This window comes from Gossypium hirsutum, chromosome D13 (genome assembly GCF_007990345.1).
Source record: "Gossypium hirsutum isolate 1008001.06 chromosome D13, Gossypium_hirsutum_v2.1, whole genome shotgun sequence".
Classification (NCBI taxonomy): Eukaryota; Viridiplantae; Streptophyta; class Magnoliopsida; order Malvales; family Malvaceae; genus Gossypium; species Gossypium hirsutum.
Window position 1 is genome coordinate 41032669 of NC_053449.1, and position 18682 is coordinate 41051350.

Genomic DNA, 18682 nt, shown 5'->3' on the forward strand with positions numbered 1-18682 from the left:
GTACTTTAAATTCTAATAGTTATTAGAATTGGATCTCTACTTCTTTTATACTTCTTATGCCTATAAATAGATATTCTGATAAAGCATTATAATCATCCCAAATGATCAATAAAGTACATTATCTATTAATTCCATTTTTTTTGTTCTTTATTCACTCCATCTCTCTTTATTTTATAACAAATTAAAGTATTTTTTAGTGAGTGATTTTTTATTAAGGGGTGGTTGTTTTTAGCTTTAATTATTTATTAAAATTTAAATATATTAAATACCCTTAATTTTATTTTTTTATAATAATTTTGAATTATCCTTTTTTTAATAAGGAAGGACGGCATGAGGCAAGAACAATTATCAACACAAAGCACTTAGGAGCATGCTGGCGCAGAAACTCCAGCAACCTTCTCTTGCTCAATAGTGGAAATTCTGCGAAAACTTGCAGCATACCCGGATTCTGGGATCTCATTTTCGCAACCAAATCAGCATTAGACGTGGTTTATGGTCATATTCCAGCATCTATTTTGGAGCAGTTTGATCCTCCCTACCGGAGCATCATTTGTTTGTTTGTTTTTTAATTAATCTTTCCCAAGTGAATAGATTTTCCACTTACTTATATATAAAAAATAAAAGCGGCCAAGGGAAAGGGCCAAATCACATCAGAACAAATAAAATTGTCAATAATCAACCAACCTTTTCTCTTTTTACTTTTCCTCGCTTATTATTATTTTTTTGCCTTTCTTTCTCTTTCCCGTGCTCCTCTTGGTTTTGGTAGTTTCTGAAATGTTCAAACAAAAACAAATTCAACCAAAACCAAAATGAATTGAAACGCAGGTCAAGCCAACCCAAATTCCTATACATCTATCTGATTCCGATTATTCATCATCAACTTCATACAAATACGAAGAAACGCTGTTTTTCCAGGTTAGACATGTATCTTCTCACCAACATCTTCCTTCCTTCCTTTATTTATTTTGTCTTCCGCACTGTGAGTTCTACTTACTTTCATTCCCAATATTCAAAGTAAAAAGAAAAAAGATGATACATAAATGGATTCTTTGTTCTACTTTTAAGCTTAATTATATATGTATGATTTAAATATTGAAGAATGGCTCTGACGAATGCTGTGAGTCTCTAAAAAACCTTGCTCTTAACAATTGCAAATAGGGAAGGTTGGTTTTTATGAACAAACAATCATTTATGAAGCAGTTTTTTTTTTGTATTCTTTAACATCTTTTTAATTTTTTCAACTTATATAAATTGAAGTTTTAAATTTATAGCTAAATAATTTTTAAATTTTTAAATAAATCAACATCATAGTTTAAATATGGATTAAAGTATAAAAGTTTATTTAAACATAAAAATTTAAAAGAAAAATTTGTTTGAATAAAATGGTAAGATTTAACTCCCTTCTAAAATAAGTTAGCTTAATAAATAAACACAATTTTTTCTGGGTTTCTGGAAACTGCATTTTAATACTTATATTTTTTTGGTACAATCTTATTGTGTGATTTCACTTTTACAACATCTAAATTCAGATATTAAAATAAATTAAGTAGCAAAATTTAGGTATCAAAAGTGCATAGTAAAAAATATAAGAAATAATTTAATTATCAAGTTATATAGGTTAAAAATTACATTAACCCATTTTAATTTATATAAAAGACTTTACAAGTAATTTAATATATTTCAATAATTAATTATAATTATAAAATAAATATTTTTTATTGAACAATCCTCAACCTATCAGTTGACTTTTAGGGTTTTGTTCTTGGTATAAGACTAGAGACAGTAGATGGCTACCTGTTGAATATTTGAAAATGTATGGTTATTTTACTAAATTAATCTAAAACAATTAAATATTTACGAAAATAACTAAAGTTCAAAATCGCTTAAAAGAATAGTGTCCAGGGTTATGGCCATCCATTGCCAATATTTATGTCCCCAATTCCTAAAAACCCACTTGATGGGTGGAACTGTGATTAGAAAAATATTCTTTTTGGCGTCGGCCGTTGTATTCCCGACACCTATATTTATTTTTCACTCATATTTTAAATAATACGTGTAATACCAGGTTTAAAAATGTTTTTTGATGCCGTGTAGAACATGATCCACACCAGTATAAAAATTATTTTTTTCCCGTAATTTTTTGTGCCGGTACCCGCACTGTAAAAAAAATTGCCCTTCCATTAAACCCTACTTGTATAAGCAACAGAAGCTTTTGAAATGCATCGAATTGAAGAGCTTCCATTAAAGCTTTTTCATCACCCTTACTCAGTTTCCAAATGGCCGAAATCGAGTACTCTGTTGCCAGTTCTGAAACTCATAATATCTTCTTCACTTAAACCGGCATTACAAGAGCATCATTGTAAGCAAATCCCCTTCCCTGTTCTGTTTCACAAAGCTTGTCTATAATGGCTAATGCATTTTCACATATTGTTTTTTGGGAATCGATCATGGTTTCTAAAAGTAAAGGGATTAAACCCATGTTGATGGACTCTGTTTTGGTGTTTTCATTTGAAAGTGAAACCATGTGGTAAATCAAAGTGAGAGATGGTTTGGTAAAGGAAGGGCAAATTGGGTTTTTAATGAAATGGAAAAGGGTTTTGTTGATTCCTTCAATGGTTTGTCAATTCTTGGTTACAAGACGAAAGCTCTGCGAGGACGATAATGGCGTTCTCTTTCAATGATATGTCTTTGGATTTTTACTTTGTGGGTGCCGGACCCAAAAAAATTTATTTTTTATAATATGTATCTTTAAAAATACGAATGAAAAAACTAAGTATGAGTGCCGAACACTGCAATGCTGGCATCAAAAAGAATGTTTTATTAATCACATCAAGTGGTTTTCCGGGGACTGGGGATATGGGTGCGGATTATGGAGTGGTCATAATCTCTAGGCACTGTTTTTTAAAAATATTTTTTGAATCTAAGTATTTTTGTAAATATTTAATTATTCTAGATTAGTTTGGTAAAATATAGCCGTATGAATGAAATGATTGAACCTAGAAGTCGATCCGTTTAGACGAGAATATTAAGTGTAGGCCTTTTTTGTTTTTCTCTTTAAAGAGAAATCTATCAAATTACTTGTACAAAATTGGTAAAACTTGAATACTATTCAAAAGATGGAATTGAATTTGTGAAAAAATAATTTATTTTTTTAGTATATCAATTAGTCATATTTAATTTTTTTAATAAAAAAAGAAATTTTTTGTTTTTTTTTCAAATTCTTTTACTAATTTTAGAATTAAATTTGTTTTAATTGTTCTTTATTTTTTGTCTTATAGAATGCATTCTTTGACTCTTTTGACATATTAGCTCTTTTGGTTAAATGATTAAATATTATTGGTTTTGTCAAGTCTCAAGTTTAATTTCTCTCTTATTCACATTTATATTTTTATTTCATGTTGTTTCAAGCTTTACTTTTATTTTTAATTATTATTTTTAATACATTAGTTTCTCTAGTTAGATTGTTAAATAATGGTGATTTTATCTTTTAAGTCTCAAGCTTGATTTTTCTTCTAAGTATATTTGTATTTTTATTTTATTTTGTTCCAATTTTTTTTATTTTTAATTTATTTTTTAATTATTAAATATATTTTTTGAAGTATCACGAGAAAATAAATAAAACAATGCACAAAGTATGATATGATAGAAGTATGACATGAGAAAATAACAAGAACGCTGAAGTCTGAACACATGTGCTTCCCCTAAAATTTTTACAATTTATTTTCCATTGACCTGAAACTAAACTCAGTATTTGCTTTTTTTATTTTGTTAATGTTTAAAAACGTGAATGTGACAGTGTATCGAATTTTATTTGCTATGCATACATTATGTATAAATAATTTACAATTTAATATGATTATATTATTTAAAAATAAAAAAATTAATTTCAAATCACATATATTCATAAGAATTTCATTTTCATCATTAAATAACCTTCACAAATCTATGAATTTGTTAACGAAGGAAAAAAGATACTACAATTTTGAAATCTCATATTCATGTGTTTCACGGTTTAGTGCATGTATTGAAATTGTGTAAATGTATTCTAATTTGTTGGTTTTGATAGTTGAGTTATTTATTTATAAATGATAGATTCGTGATTATATGATTATAACTTTTTTTCTTACTTGAAATATAAAATGAGAAAGATAATTATATATCTTTACATATATATTTTATTTGCAATTTATACTAATTAAATTATCTAGAAAAAGAAAATTTTAAAAATCATTTGGTGTAATGATATATTACATTTCTAAAAAAAAATTTGAATTTTGTAGATAATATTATTGGGAAGTACAGCCACATGAAATACACTAAAAACCAAACATCACCTTTTTCCTCTCTACAACACTCCAATCCCACATCCAGGAACTTTGAGAATCTGTTATAATATGTATAGAGAGATTTAAGCGTACGCTAATGAGCCAAAATTCATTATATCTTGTATATCTTTAAAACTTTGCAGGTAATATGGAGAATGGAGTCAAAGCAACACTTGAAAACGATTTCACTAGCTGCTCTGCTTCCCTAGAGGTCAGTTAGCCAAATCATTTATTCCAACATAGATTCCCGTTTATAATGTCTTCTCTTTTTTCCTTGTGATGTAAGGTATGTATCGGATACGCTCATGTTTGAATACATGTATCAAACACAAGTATTTACGGAAGAAGAAAAGAAGCCCTTTTTTCTATATATCCTTATTGATAAATAGAAATACAATTTTTTTTCTCCAAAATCCCATAATTCCACTGCAAAAGAGACCTTACATGTTCTTTTCTGTTGCTTCATGAAAGAAGAATCTCAAAGATGTTAGATTCTAGCAATATAAAAAGAATTCATGTTTTCGATACCTTCAATTTGACCTAATGTTGTTTTGTGAGTAAAGCTACGAACAATGATTGTTCTTTCAAGGATCAAGCTCAACCTTGAAGTAATCATAAACATAGATTGCTTAGCAAATGACATTTTTGTGGATATATTGATGAGACCTTACATTTCTAGCCTGGTTTCCACATTGTATTGGTAAATGATAACTGCATTTTGTTTTGAGATTGCTCGGATAAAAGCCCGAATTTCCTGGAATCTCAGTAGTTTTCATCGTCTATCGTTTCTGTCGTAAACTATGAATTATGGTTCCATAGAGAAGCTGCCGGTTAAGCCTGAAAAAGCTTAGTCCCACTGCCTGCAAAATGTTGGATACAAGTTCTTTCCTGATCCTCTACTTCTAAAGCTAAATCTTCTTAATCACTTTATATTTCTTCAAGATGCTGTAGCTGACTCAAATCTCTTCATGGAGCGTTTCTGTTATTATATCCTTTCTAAGCAGATTATTTGCAGTTGCATTGATGAATAATGCAACGTTGGGTCTTAGCACTGGCATGTTTCTTGGTTTTAAGTTGATGAAGTCAACATAGATGCTTACTTACTGACTAATAAACTGCCAATGTCAAAATTCATTTTTAAATATAGTTGTCTCAACGTGGTCAACATGAACAAATATGATTACACAATTAGGTTGAAGGCATTGAATAAGAACAAAGCATGAGAGAGCAATGAATGATGTATATTGAGCAATTCATTCACTTTCATCCATAAAGTCTCATATTCATGTTTCATGCTTCCTTTTGAACTGGCCATATTTGTTTTCCAAATTTCTAGGTTGATCCAGCGAAACCTGCTTCACTCACATGGCTACGGCAATTGAACAGCATTGGAAAACCTCCTGCTGGTTTTGGCCTAAGTTTTAAAGAGATAATGGATTTGGTATGTCTGTAGCTTCCTAAAATTTACATAGCTAATGTTGTAAGCTGATAAGTAATCTTCCAGCAGAAGATTAGATTTTTGAGACAAAATCTACTTGATGTTATAGATGCTAATAAGAAAACCTCACTTGGCTGCTTTATTTTCTGGAAGGCACCTATTGGTTTCCGGCTGTGGCGTTACACGAGAGAAGAAGAAGCAACAGGAAGAGTAATACATCTTATCTTTTAATGTCTAAACCTGTCTTCACTCTTCCGTATATCCTGCTCTTTCAAATGCCTTTCATTTCGTGATTTTTTAAGGCAATCACCGCAACATCTTCCTTTCATTTCAGATACCAATATTTGATTTTTTCAGAAAGCACCTTGTTACATGTGATCATGGCGTTCCTTTGGGTGGTATAGGGTATGTTTTCTCTTCTACTATTATTGATGAAGTAAGCCTATGAATTTATGTTGTTTGTAAACCTTGTTAATAGAGAAGTTCCTCCAATTTTTGCTCGACAAAAACCAGATTGAACACCTTAGCACTATGTTCTGAATCTAACAAATTAAGTTAGTATTACCCAGGTTATGGCAATTGTAATATGTTTTTACTCCCTGGAATGAGTATCATACCAAATATTTTCAGATAAATTGGTCCATCTCATGGATAACAAAAATTTCTCGTTATTTTTGGTTTAAGAGAAAAACATAAAGGTAACCAAATAGCAAATGGATTTCTGTTGAATTCGAATTCTAGGATTTTGGTGAACAAGTTTACTGGTGGTACTGAAACCTTGAACCCCAGACTAGAGAGTTCAATGTTTTTGCTTGGCATGTAAAGGACCGGGACTAAATTTAGGGTTTAGAGCTTAATTCTAGCCTAATTATTCCATTTTCTTGACAAGCAGCTGGTTTTGTAACATATTTGTTCCGTTTGACAAAGATCATACTATGAAGAATGATAAGAAATTATTGGTTAAATAAAGACTACACTGGAAGTATAATTCGATTATGAGTCTTGACAATTTCAATGAAGCTTCGTTTAATCCATAATTCTGCTTATTTAACCTTTCTAGTTCATACAATAAAAATATTGAGAATGTTCGTACTGTTGCTTTACAAATATCCCTTACATTTTAAAGCATCAATTTTAGGGCGGGAAGCATTGGAAGAGGTTACAGAGGTGAGTTTCAACGCTTCAAACTGTTTGGTACAGTATGTGAAGAGGGTCCGATCCTGGCAAATCAGTTCTCTGTAAGTTTTCTTCTCATAGTTTAAGGCCATAGCTGGCTTAATACTTGATCTGATATGGCTACTGTACCCACTAAGAAAAACATAAGATCAAAAGTCAAACCCAAGAACATGAAATGGTCCAAGATCACTTTTAAAAAAAAAAAAAGAACAAGAAATAGTCAAGATAAAAATTATTTAAATCCAAAATTACTAGTACCTAAAATGCTCTGCATATACACCTTTGATATCTCCCTCGATTTAACTGAAAACTTCTGTACCACTTTCTCATCAGGCATTTGTATCGCGTCCGAATGGACAAAAATATTCAACCGTATTATGTGCAAGAAGTCCCGAAGTTACCAAGTAAGCCAGCAATAGTTGATAACCTTGATTCTTATAATATTTTGAAACTTATATGAGTTAATAGATGCACTATTGATGAATATAACAAACCGCACTATCTGCAGAGGAAGTACAGGTTCGGGCATTGAATCTTGGGACTGGAATTTGAAAGGGGAGAAATGTACATACCATGGTTTGTTTCCAAGGTCATGGACTATTTATGAAGGTATAACAACATCAAACACTGTGGATCAGGGATTTCAATTGTCATTGCGGACTTGTTATTCCCCTTTTTCGTGGTTCTGATCATAACATCACCTTGCAACCGCTATTTAAATCTCTGCTATAGATAGTTCTGTTTTGTTATACCAGTATAGTGGGATCTTATATGGTTTCTTGCAACGCAGGTGAACCTGACCCGGAACTTAGAATCAGTTGTCGTCAAATTTCACCATTTATTCCCCACAACTACAAAGAGAGCAGTTTGCCTGTATCCGTGTTTACATTCACGGTAGGACATAGAAAATGCTGGCTTAGGGACTTCAAGTATAATCACTACCTTTTCATCTACAGAATAGATTGTCATAGTTCTTATTGAATTGTTTTGTGCCTACTTCAGCTCTCTAATACTGGAAGAACCTCGGCTGATGTCACCTTGCTTTTCACGTGGGCTGTAAGTTAAACTTTATCCTTCGTTGCTCATTGCTTTGTTTATCATTTTCTCTTGTAATCAACAATTTTGAAGCATATTTCTACGACTTTTTCAGAACTCAGTAGGTGGAATCTCTGGATTTTCTGGTGATCACTTCAACTCAAAGATGAAGTAAGATAGTAACCAGTGGTCTTTAATCAAATTATATTCAGATTAATTTATTGTATGCTATTCTTCTACTTATATTAATTCATCCCTTCATCGTACCAAATAATCCTATTCCATTAACAATGTTCTCTTGCTATCAGAATGGAAAATGGGGTTCGTGGAGTACTTTTACACCACAAGTAAGTTTTTTCCTTGCTTTCAGTAATGATCTTGCATATATATGGATCCAAGAGTAAAAGAAAAGGTGCAAGCTGAGGAAAAGATTAGAGCAATAAAGCAAAAATCTATGGATGATAAGATACTGGGTGGTGATGTATTAAAAGGAAAATAATGGTTAAGATTTGAATGCAAGTGCTTTGATACCATCATGTTAAATTGGGTGACGAATTATTTTGAAAACTTAACAGGAAACAAAAAGAAAAAAAAACCATTATTATTTTTAAGTTTGAAGAAAAAGTCATACATCACTAATAGGAGGTACATCTTTCACAGAACAGCTAAAGGACAACCTCCACTTACTTTTGCCATTTCTGCAAAAGAAACTAATGAAGTCCATGTCTCAGAGTGCCCTTGCTTTCTCATATCTGGCAATTCTAGAGGAATTAGTGCCAAAGATATGTGGCATGAAATTAAAAAGGTTGGTGATATTCTTCATCTCCTTTTTTTTTTTTACAATTTTCACTTTTTAGGTAAATTAATTCATTTCATTTTCCCATCATTTGTAAGTTGTGTTAGATTGTGACTGTAGCACTCATGCATGAACACCTATGGCACTTTTTTTTCATAATCACAGTATTTCTTGTTTTCACTTTATTGAATTTGTAGAAATAAAATTGTGCTTAATCTGGTGAGTGAAGTTATAACTAAGGCTTTTAGTAATGGTCGCAACGTGAACTGCAGTTGTTATTTTATGATTTTAGTTTTCTCCACACCTAGTAAACCAGAGAAAAAAAGAAGAAGCTAATCTCTATCATATCTAATGATTCCTTGATTCCTTTAATTCATTGTTACAGAATGGATCATTTGAAAACCTTGGTTATGAAGAATGTTCACCTTCAGAGCCAGGATCATCCATTGGAGCTGCTGTAGCAGCCTCTGTGACTGTTCCTCCCGGTTCTGATCGTAGAGTCACTTTCTCCCTTGCATGGGACTGTCCAGAAGTCCGATTTGGTGACAAGACATACTACAAGTTAGTTTCATTCTTTTGGGAACTTTTTACATCTAATTTGTGACTGTTATACTACTGAGAGCTAATCAAAATATCTCTCTAATAACAGGCGCTATTCAAAATATTATGGCACTTTAGGCGATGCAGCTGGAAATATTGCAAGTGATGCTATTTTTGGTATGTTTACATGATCTAGCTTGACTAAGTGTTTCTTAGGGATAAGGTTCAGTTTACCGCACTACTTAACCCTGATGGATCATATTTACTTGCCATCTTTGAACGGCTGCAATTTTACTACTATTAATTTTAATTAAGCTCAAAGATGGTCAAAATATGATGGCAGAAGAACATTCATGTTCGTAAATAAAGAAATATTTTACAAAATATTCTAACTTTTACCTTTTTTTAATCAAATTAGAAACTATAGTGGTAAAATAGCTCCCATTCGATGTAGCTTAGGCAACTTAAAAGATATCTACAAAGAACTTGTTTTGATCTTTTACTCATGTACAAACTAGCCTGGAAAATTTCTGAAACACAATGTTTATATGTGGTAGCTAAAAGTCTCTGAATCTTTTCCCGGAAAGTTATAAGTATTCTATAAAGGAAACATGTTGACTTATCTTCATCTTTGTGATAATTTGTTTAATTTGGTACCAGACAGTGTCTGCGGTCTGAATGGCAGACATATACTTGTATATTAAGAACAGAAACACTAGTACAAAAATAAAATAACTATGGAAATAGTTTTATTTGGAACATGTCATTGGGTGAAATAGAAAAATTGCTAACTAGGTGAATATTTGTGTTTTGATAATTTTGAACCTAGATCATTCCACCTGGGAATCGCAGATAGAATCATGGCAAAGACCAATTCTTGAAGACAAAAGGCTTCCTGAGTGGTAAGATTAAATGAATTTTGTGCTCCGGAAATATGTGATCATCCAACTTGTTGAACAAATTCTAAAAGCAAGAAAAAATTCCCAGGTACCCTGTCACTCTTTTCAATGAGCTCTACTACCTTAATGCAGGGGGGACGATATGGACAGGTATTTATATGGAGCTTAATAGATATATTTAACCTGAGTATTGAAGGCTAATTTTTACTTTCTACAGATGGATCAGCTCCAATGCAAAGTTTAGCATCCTTGGGAGAGAGAAAGTTTTCTCTTGACAAGTCCAGATCACATCTGGATAATGCAATTAACACTGCAAATCATAAAAATATAGCTATTGAAATCCTAGAAAGGATGACATCTACACTTGAGAAGGCACATATTCCTCTGACATCAAATTCTGCTTTAGGATCCCAGTTGCTTCAGGATGGAGAAGAAAACATTGGTCAGTTCCTCTATCTTGAAGGGAGCGAGTACCTCATGTTTAACACTTATGATGTTCATTTCTACTCATCTTTTGCACTGCTCATGCTATTCCCAAAGCTTGAACTGAGCTTCCAGAGAGACTTTGCAGCAGCAGTTATGATGCATGATCCAAGCAAGATGGAAATTATGTATGATGGAAAGTGGGTTCCAAGAAAGATTCTTGGTGCCGTTCCACACGATATTGGGCTTAATGACCCTTGGTTTGAAGTAAATGCTTATAATCTATTTAATACAGATAATTGGAAAGATTTAAATCCCAAGTTTGTTCTCCAAATACATAGGGATATTGTTGCTACAGGAGACAAAAGTTTTTCACAGGCTGTTTGGCCTTCAGTGTATACTGCAATGGCTTTTATGGATCAATTTGATAAAGACAGGGATGGGATGATTGAGAATGAAGGGTTCCCTGATCAAACTTACGATGCATGGCCTGTTGATGGTGTGAGTGCATACAGTGGTGGGCTATGGGTGGCAGCCCTCCAAGCTACTGCATCTATTGCTCATCAAGTAGGTGATGATGAAGCTGCTGCCTATTTTCATACCAAGTATCAAAAGGCAAAATCTGTATATGCAACATTGTGGAATGGATCCTACTTCAACTACGACAACACGGCAAATAGTTCCAGCAGGTGTATTCTAGCTGATCAATTGGCTGGACAATGGTGAGCACATAGTTACTCTCCCCCACTCCACTCCTCAACTTGCATTAAAATGCTGCATATACGGAAAAGAATTTGACATATTAGTACTAACATTTGATAATTATGTTCATGCTTTCAATCAGTCCCCTTGCGCTAGTTCAAGTGCCATTAGACAACATATCAGTAATTAGTAGAATACCATTATGTTTACCTCTGAAAACACAAATTGCAGTTTCTACTTTCTGAATATGTTAGAAGAGCCTTTATAACAACTGTTTCTTTTCTTTCCCAGGCCCTGTCTATACCCTACTCACTGGTCTGTTTATGTTTGACATTAATTATTTATGGAAGTAAAGTAGTTATTAATAGCTCATTCATATCTTTATCTTGCATTTCTAGAACTTTCTACTTCTTTAGCTGATCAAGTTAACCTTTATGCACTCCTAGGATTACTTTCATAACTTAGTAGCACGACTTTAATAGATTATATCCTTGAAAGCCTGCTGTGCATCTCTGGTTCCCATGCTTCCTTCTAATGGAAACTATAAACAGAATAGATCTTTAAGTAGCACGACTTTACTATAATAGATTATCTTTTCCGTATCCAATTTACCACAGTTGAACTGGAACCTTCCTTTTATGTTCAGAAAAATCATAAAAGTCGTATACTCATATTACTCTAACTACTTCTAGTAAAGAAATGCAATAGGATTCGTAGATCTTATCCCATTTTTTGGTTGAAGGTTGAGCTAGTTTAAGTGCAGTTATATCAGTCCTTCAGTTACTACCTGGTTATGTAGTCCATTGGGAGCAATTTAATGTTGAAATACTAGTCAGACATGTCTCTTCTTTAACCTTTGGAATGTCTGTTGAACGACATCATGCATTATGTGAAATGTAATAAATCTGTCTTCTCTGGAATCATCTATGCAATTCCTTTTTGAACTTGTACACCAAAACTTTCGAAGATGCAATATTCCAATCCCTGAAAACTTTGTCTGGTTTCGAGTTTCGTTAGTCGCGTTTTTTGTTCGGGATTTGCCCTGTTATTGTAATTCACCAAAAAAAAAAAGCTTTACATGATTCGTGAAGTTGGACTTCCTTTCAAGTTTGATGCAAATTCAGATTCTAATGTCCTTATGAATGCAATAATCACATTATTTTTATAACTATAAGTACCACCATGCTACCTATTCTACGTAAGGACTCTTTATCTGTTTAAGCCATGCAAATGTGGACTAAATTGAGTGATGATATAGGTATACTGGAGCAAGTGGTCTCATGCCAATTGCTGATAATGACAAAGTGAGAACTGCACTTCAAAAGATATATGATTTCAATGTCTTAAAGGTGAAAGGAGGTATGTGTGGTGCGGTAAATGGGATGCTTCCGGATGGAAGAGTTGATATGACAGGTATGCAATCAAGGGAAATTTGGGCTGGAGTTACATATGCTCTTGCAGCCACGATGATTCAGGAGGGGATGGTGGAAACGGCATTTAAAACAGCAGCTGGTGCCCATGAAGCTGCTTGGTCACAGCAGGGTCTCGGGTAAGTTTCTATTCTTCCTTTCAAGTTTCGAATATCAATCTTGTGAGGTGAAGGCACTTGGATTCGCTTCTGAAAAACAGGAAGTTCCTTTTTTTCCAATAATCCCAAGGAGCACCATGGTATTGTGAAAACGTAACATATGAGATGACATAATAGAACAGCCTTATTTTGGCTGTACTTATGCGTGCGAGTGTCAGATATGTTCATGTGTCCAACATGATAAAAGAAAACATAGGTTCCAATACTAGGAAAATCCAGCCAAGTGTCTCTCCCATTTGGAAGTTTGATTAAATTATATTAATGATTAGTGCTGTGTTTTGTTTTACAGATACTCTTTCCAGACTCCAGAAGCGTGGAATACAGATGAAGAATATAGATCCCTGTGTTACATGCGACCATTGGCTATATGGGCAATGCAATGGGCACTGACAAACCCAAAACTCTCAACAGAGGAGACCAAACATCCGTATGGAGAGATTGATGAGTGTTTATACCAAAAACAACATCTAGCATTTTCAAAAGTGGCTCACCTCTTAAAGCTGCCTAACAAGGAGGAAACTTCTAAAACCTTCCTACAATCTCTTGTTCAGTTCATTTGCAGAAGACTTCCGATTTGATTTCTTTTACACACTATTTAACAATATAGATTGCTGAAAGTAAATACGCTTAGAAGAATAGTGTAAGATAGTTGAATTGATTCGTTGAATATTGCTCGATTTACCATAGATTAAATATTAAACAACTAAAGAATAATCCTTTATTGAGAGAACTGAATAAGAACACTTTTTTTTGTTAGTGTTGCTGGACTTTTCTATTTATCCCATTACCGGTTTTCTGTTTATCTTGTATGCCCATTGAAGTTTAAACCCACATGCAACTGCCTTTTGGAAGTTTGGAACACTCCACATTCTGATTGTGAGAGGTTTTTTTTTTTTTAAGTAGTTAATGAAATCTTGGCTCAATAATAACAGCACGTTTGGTTCGCTGTAATGGAATAGAGACGTAATGGAATAGAGGCGTAATGGAATAGAAGCGTAATGGAATAGAGGCGTAATAGCAATTCAATTGTTTGGTTGAATGTAATGGAATAGAGGCGTAATAGTATTCTTGTGTTTGGTTGAATGGAATGGAGTGGAGGTGTAATAGCATAAGGGAAAAAACTAAAATGACTAAAATACCCTTAGCAGAAATTTGTTTAGGTAAATGATTATTGTTATTGTTATTAAATTTTAATAAGATTATTAATATCAATAATAAATAATTTAATCATATTTTAACATAATTATTAAATATATTTTAATTAAAATATATAATTTAATAAAATTTTTAATAATCAATATTCTTATATGAATTTACTAAAATCATAATATATAATACTATAAAATATAATTTAAAATAATTAATATTAAATATAATTTAGTTAAAATATATAATTTAATAAAATTCAATATAATTATTCTTATATGAATTTACTAAAATCATATTATATAATACTATGAAAATAATATATAATCTACTTTATTATTTTTAAACTGCAATACATATTTAATGTGCTAAAATATCATTAGTGAAACAAATAATTTAATTATTCTACAATAAAAAAATATTAGCCAAAACCTTATGTAGAAATAGACTATCCTTGTGAGGTGAACAAATTTTGAAAATAGTCTACAGCAAATTGCATAAATTCTTCGTCTTTAAAATCTTTGATCATGTTATTATGTTGATGCTTTGTAGGTATATGTATAATTGAGATAAAATTAAAATTTGCATGGAATTATAAAGATATCATCCATATTGGTCAACAAAGAAAATGTTCTGTTTACTTTGGCGACCATGTAAAATTTGCCAGGGTCCAAAAAAGTTGGATGAATCCAACAGAACAAGAAATTATTGTTGGATGAATAGGTTAATACAAGGATTATTGTAAGATAAAGCCATGAACCATAATCCACGTAGCAGATACAATATGACTAATTCATCTATTCTATAAAATGCTAAACAAATCAACTCATGCCAGCAATAAAATCGAAGATAGAACTAGGGTGTCACTGGAAACTCCCCAACTTTAAGTATAAAAAATATAATAAAATAGATTTTCCAACTTCTTTAAATCTAGCACTGCCGCGCCATTCTACAACACTTCAAGCAAAACAATCCCCAACCATTCTTCCATCTTGTCAAACAAATAGGTTACCTGCAGCAGGAAAGATGCTCCATACCAAACCGAGTTTCTAGTGAAAGTAAAAGAACGCAGCAACTCTATCTTTGTTGATAAGAATTTACAGTCTATCATGAGTCTTTGTCATTACCAATAACTGAGTCAGATACATGATTTTGCTAAACTCAACATACAGTAACACGAAAGCTTCATCTTCATGAAGCTTCCACCTACCTAAGGAGGAAAGAGTACAAGGATTTCTAGTAATATACATATAAACATCTGATCCCTGTTTTTGAACCACTACATTAACCTTGTTACATTACATCCTTGTCTTGTACAAACAGATGGTAAATGATGCAAACCTGGTATTAGATAATTAATTTACTCCGTGTCACTATTGGATTCTAAAAAGCTAAATTCTCTGTATCCATCAAGCTTGATTAGTATAGTTCCACGGTTTTCTTCACGCCACTGAATACCTTCCTTTTTAAGAAGCTTAGTGACCTGTATGCATCAACTAGTGACATAAAACATTAGACAACAAGAAGATAAACTACACTGTCCTCCTAAGACAAAAGCATAAATTAAAATGTTCGCAATGAAGAAAATGAATCAAAGTTCAATATAATCAATAAAACATTTCAACCACATATAATCTACCAAAACATCCACATTAATCATTTCTGGATAAATCAACCACCACAAAAGAATCCGACTTTTTTTTAATTAATTTACTACAGAAAGACAACTAGCTGGATCAGGATACTTTAGATCCATACCGACTGTTTCAGTTTTGACTTCCCCATACCATGTGTTCAACAGCCAGTAATAACCAAGTAGAAAACACACCTGATCAGAAAGATAAGCCGCATACTCCAACTCTCCCTTTGAATATGTAGTAGCAGCCTGTAGAAGAACATTCATTCTACCATCAAATAGTCAACTGTACTCATATCAATTACAAAAAATTCATATGGAGCAATGCAACTTGTATTCATGATGTTTATATATGTATGTATGTATGTATGCATGTATGTATTTGGTTTATAGAAATAAAAAATATACATATTGCTATAAACGCCATACCTTCTGAAAATAAGATCTCATGGAATCCCAATGTTCTTTGGCACTCTATCTAAATTTGTGATATTCATCTCCCTTAGCTACAAATTACAGAAATTCTGAATTGTAAAGAAAAAGATGATGAAAAACAGTGCAGAAACGTATATACAGGTTGTACAAAAGAGTTTATGATGAATATTTTGAGAAATGGTTATAAATGCTACGTGAAGAAGGAAATAAAAACAATACAAACCCTTAAAGAAAACTACATCCAATCAAGAATCATCTTAAAATTCTTCTGTTCCTTTTTCTTCTTCTTATTTCAGTAGACTTTTTTAAGTTCTAAAAAGGAACCAAAGAGTGACCGAACCACTTTTACGATTATTCTTATGTCTTGATTTCCCATAATAAGTAGAGGGGGCAGTTATTCAAGTAGCTCTGAGTACTTGTATATTCAAATTATGGCAGGAGTAGGACAAACAGAAGAAATGTAATGCATATGTATCTAGCATACATGTGACTAAAAATGAAAAGATAATTAATAGCAATTTGTCAGTTTACCCTTCCAATAGAGGTGATCAAGTGCAATTTAGCAAATAAAACTGTTTATAGTGATATTCATAACCCCATTTCAAAACCAGAGGTCACAATATAAACAAACTCACACATACGATAACATGCAAAGCCTGAGAAAATTAACAAGAGAATACCATAGATATCCTGTTGAGGTTCTGCATCAGTATAGCTGCAGCTAAACCTGCATCCGGCTAAGACAATCAACAGTTTCAGAAAAACATTTACCCCTAGGCTTGGGTTCAACCATAAATTTAATTTTTAAAAAGAATTTGTAACAATATGAATCTAGTAGATAGCCATTTAAAATGTTTCAGCTATATTCGATAGCTCTTTGGTTCATAAAAGAAATTCCTAAGCTACCTCAAAGAAAGAAGACTTGCAATCAGAAACTATTAGGCTTCACAGAATAAACTTTCAAAGACTTGCAATCAGAAACTATGATGCTTCATAGAATAAACTTTCTCGGATACATCACAGAATCATACTTCACCTCAAGAATTATTTTTCATGGAACAGAAATATACAAAGCTATACGCAACAAGTAATAGAACCACTTTGAAAAAAAATTCATATGTTTGATCGAACATGCAATAGAATCAGTCAAAGAAAAGCCAAATGAAAATCATAAGAAAGGAATTAAAATGAGGAGAACAAAAAACAAATATTCTAGATTTGAGCAAAAGCAAAACTAACCTGTAAAATAAACAGGGAACTAGCGACCTGCTAAAATAATGATGGTAATGACCTGTCACTCAAAACTGAAGAGTTAGAAAATGGAGAAAAGAAAAATGAAATCGATTTTACAGAAAAGAAAAGAAAAGAAAAACAGGGAAAGAGTGCGAGCATTTTTCGTTGTTAGAAGAAGAAGAAGCAGAAATCGATGGAAGAAGAAGCAGAAATTACCTGTGCAATATCGATGGAAGAAGAAGCAGAAATCGATGAGGGCAGAATATGAAATAGAAAATAAGAAACGGTAAGCAACCTCTAATCGGCGCTCAGCGTGGGGAATGCCTATTACAGCCAATGGGCGTAATAGGGATGGAATGGATTCGGGACGTAATAGCATTAAGGCCAACCAAAGGCCCGTTTGGTGGTGGGCTCACCGAATAGGGGGAATGCATTCCTATTCCCCGAACCAAACGTGCTGTAAGGTTAAGATTCTAAAAACTTTTAGAGATATCATATTTGAATAAATTCCACCCGTAAATATTTAACACTTGACATAATTAAGTAAAAATAAAAAGTTGCTGTTTTTTTTTCTTTCAAATCTTTATTATGAAAGTTATAATTAGGTTTTATTTATTAAATATTTACCTTACAAAATCCCTTCTTGAAATTCCACCCAGTCCAAGTCTAACTTCATATACTTGAATAAATTACAAACATCATTATTCTCAAGATGCGGCTTTTAGAAAATGAATATAAATACGGATAGAAAAATGAAAAATAAATTAAAAAACAAAATTTATAAACATTTCAAAATATATAATATTACAAAATTTATAATAAGATTGTTCAAAAAAAATTTATTAAATGTGACGTCAACAAAGTCTATTTTTTAGCACAAGTTTTTTGTTTCTTTGTCTGCTTAGTAGCACGTTTTTGTTAGGGTTTTACAGTTGGATAGGGTTTTATTTTCTATTTTTGAAAAAAAATTGGCTGTTGTTATTGTGTGTGAGTAATGGAGGAAGGTTTGGCTAATCTCAATATTGCGGATGAAGAAGAAGATCCAGTGGAAGCAGTAAGGGATGATGTCATATTTGGTGAGGATTATAGTTTGTGTTTGGTAGAGCGAGTTCTTACGGATAGTGTTGTTCAATTTCCATCATTGAGGAATATTTTTTCAGATTTGTGACATCCATTGTGAGGGGTGTCCATTATGGAAATTGGTGAAAAACGAATCTTGTTTTGTTTTTATAGTGAGATTGATCTAAAATGGGTAGTGGATGGAATGCCATGGTTCTTTAATAGGCATCTCATTGTGTTCCATAAGTTTG

The 18682-nt window shown here is 32.4% G+C and overlaps 1 protein-coding gene and 1 long non-coding RNA gene across 3 annotated transcripts; one reads left to right on the forward strand and one right to left on the reverse strand.

Moving 5' to 3' along the window:
• The first annotated feature begins 340 nt into the window (after window positions 1–340).
• LOC107920633 (non-lysosomal glucosylceramidase) lies at window positions 341–13678 on the forward strand. Its single transcript, XM_016850441.2, has 20 exons — window positions 341–915; window positions 4469–4536; window positions 5662–5766; window positions 5917–5973; window positions 6098–6168; window positions 6902–7001; window positions 7273–7343; window positions 7448–7548; window positions 7730–7833; window positions 7942–7995; window positions 8090–8145; window positions 8283–8321; window positions 8635–8779; window positions 9156–9331; window positions 9420–9487; window positions 10140–10212; window positions 10298–10359; window positions 10427–11354; window positions 12593–12883; window positions 13212–13678. Exons 2-20 carry the CDS (start codon window positions 4474–4476, stop codon window positions 13498–13500), a joined length of 2853 nt encoding a protein of 950 aa, XP_016705930.1. The 5' UTR covers window positions 341–915; window positions 4469–4473; the 3' UTR covers window positions 13501–13678.
• Window positions 13679–15164: 1486 nt separating this feature from the next.
• LOC107918532 (uncharacterized) lies at window positions 15165–17828 on the reverse strand. Of its 2 annotated transcripts, none has more exons than XR_001690135.2 (6): window positions 17589–17828; window positions 17379–17430; window positions 16820–16876; window positions 16134–16210; window positions 15897–15953; window positions 15165–15551 (listed from the first exon to the last, which is right to left on the reverse strand). It is a non-coding gene; the product is annotated as an uncharacterized lncRNA (long non-coding RNA). The 2 variants fall into 2 exon arrangements; XR_001690136.2 differs by having other exon boundaries at window positions 15165–15564; window positions 17589–17742.
• Window positions 17829–18682: the final 854 nt, after the last annotated feature.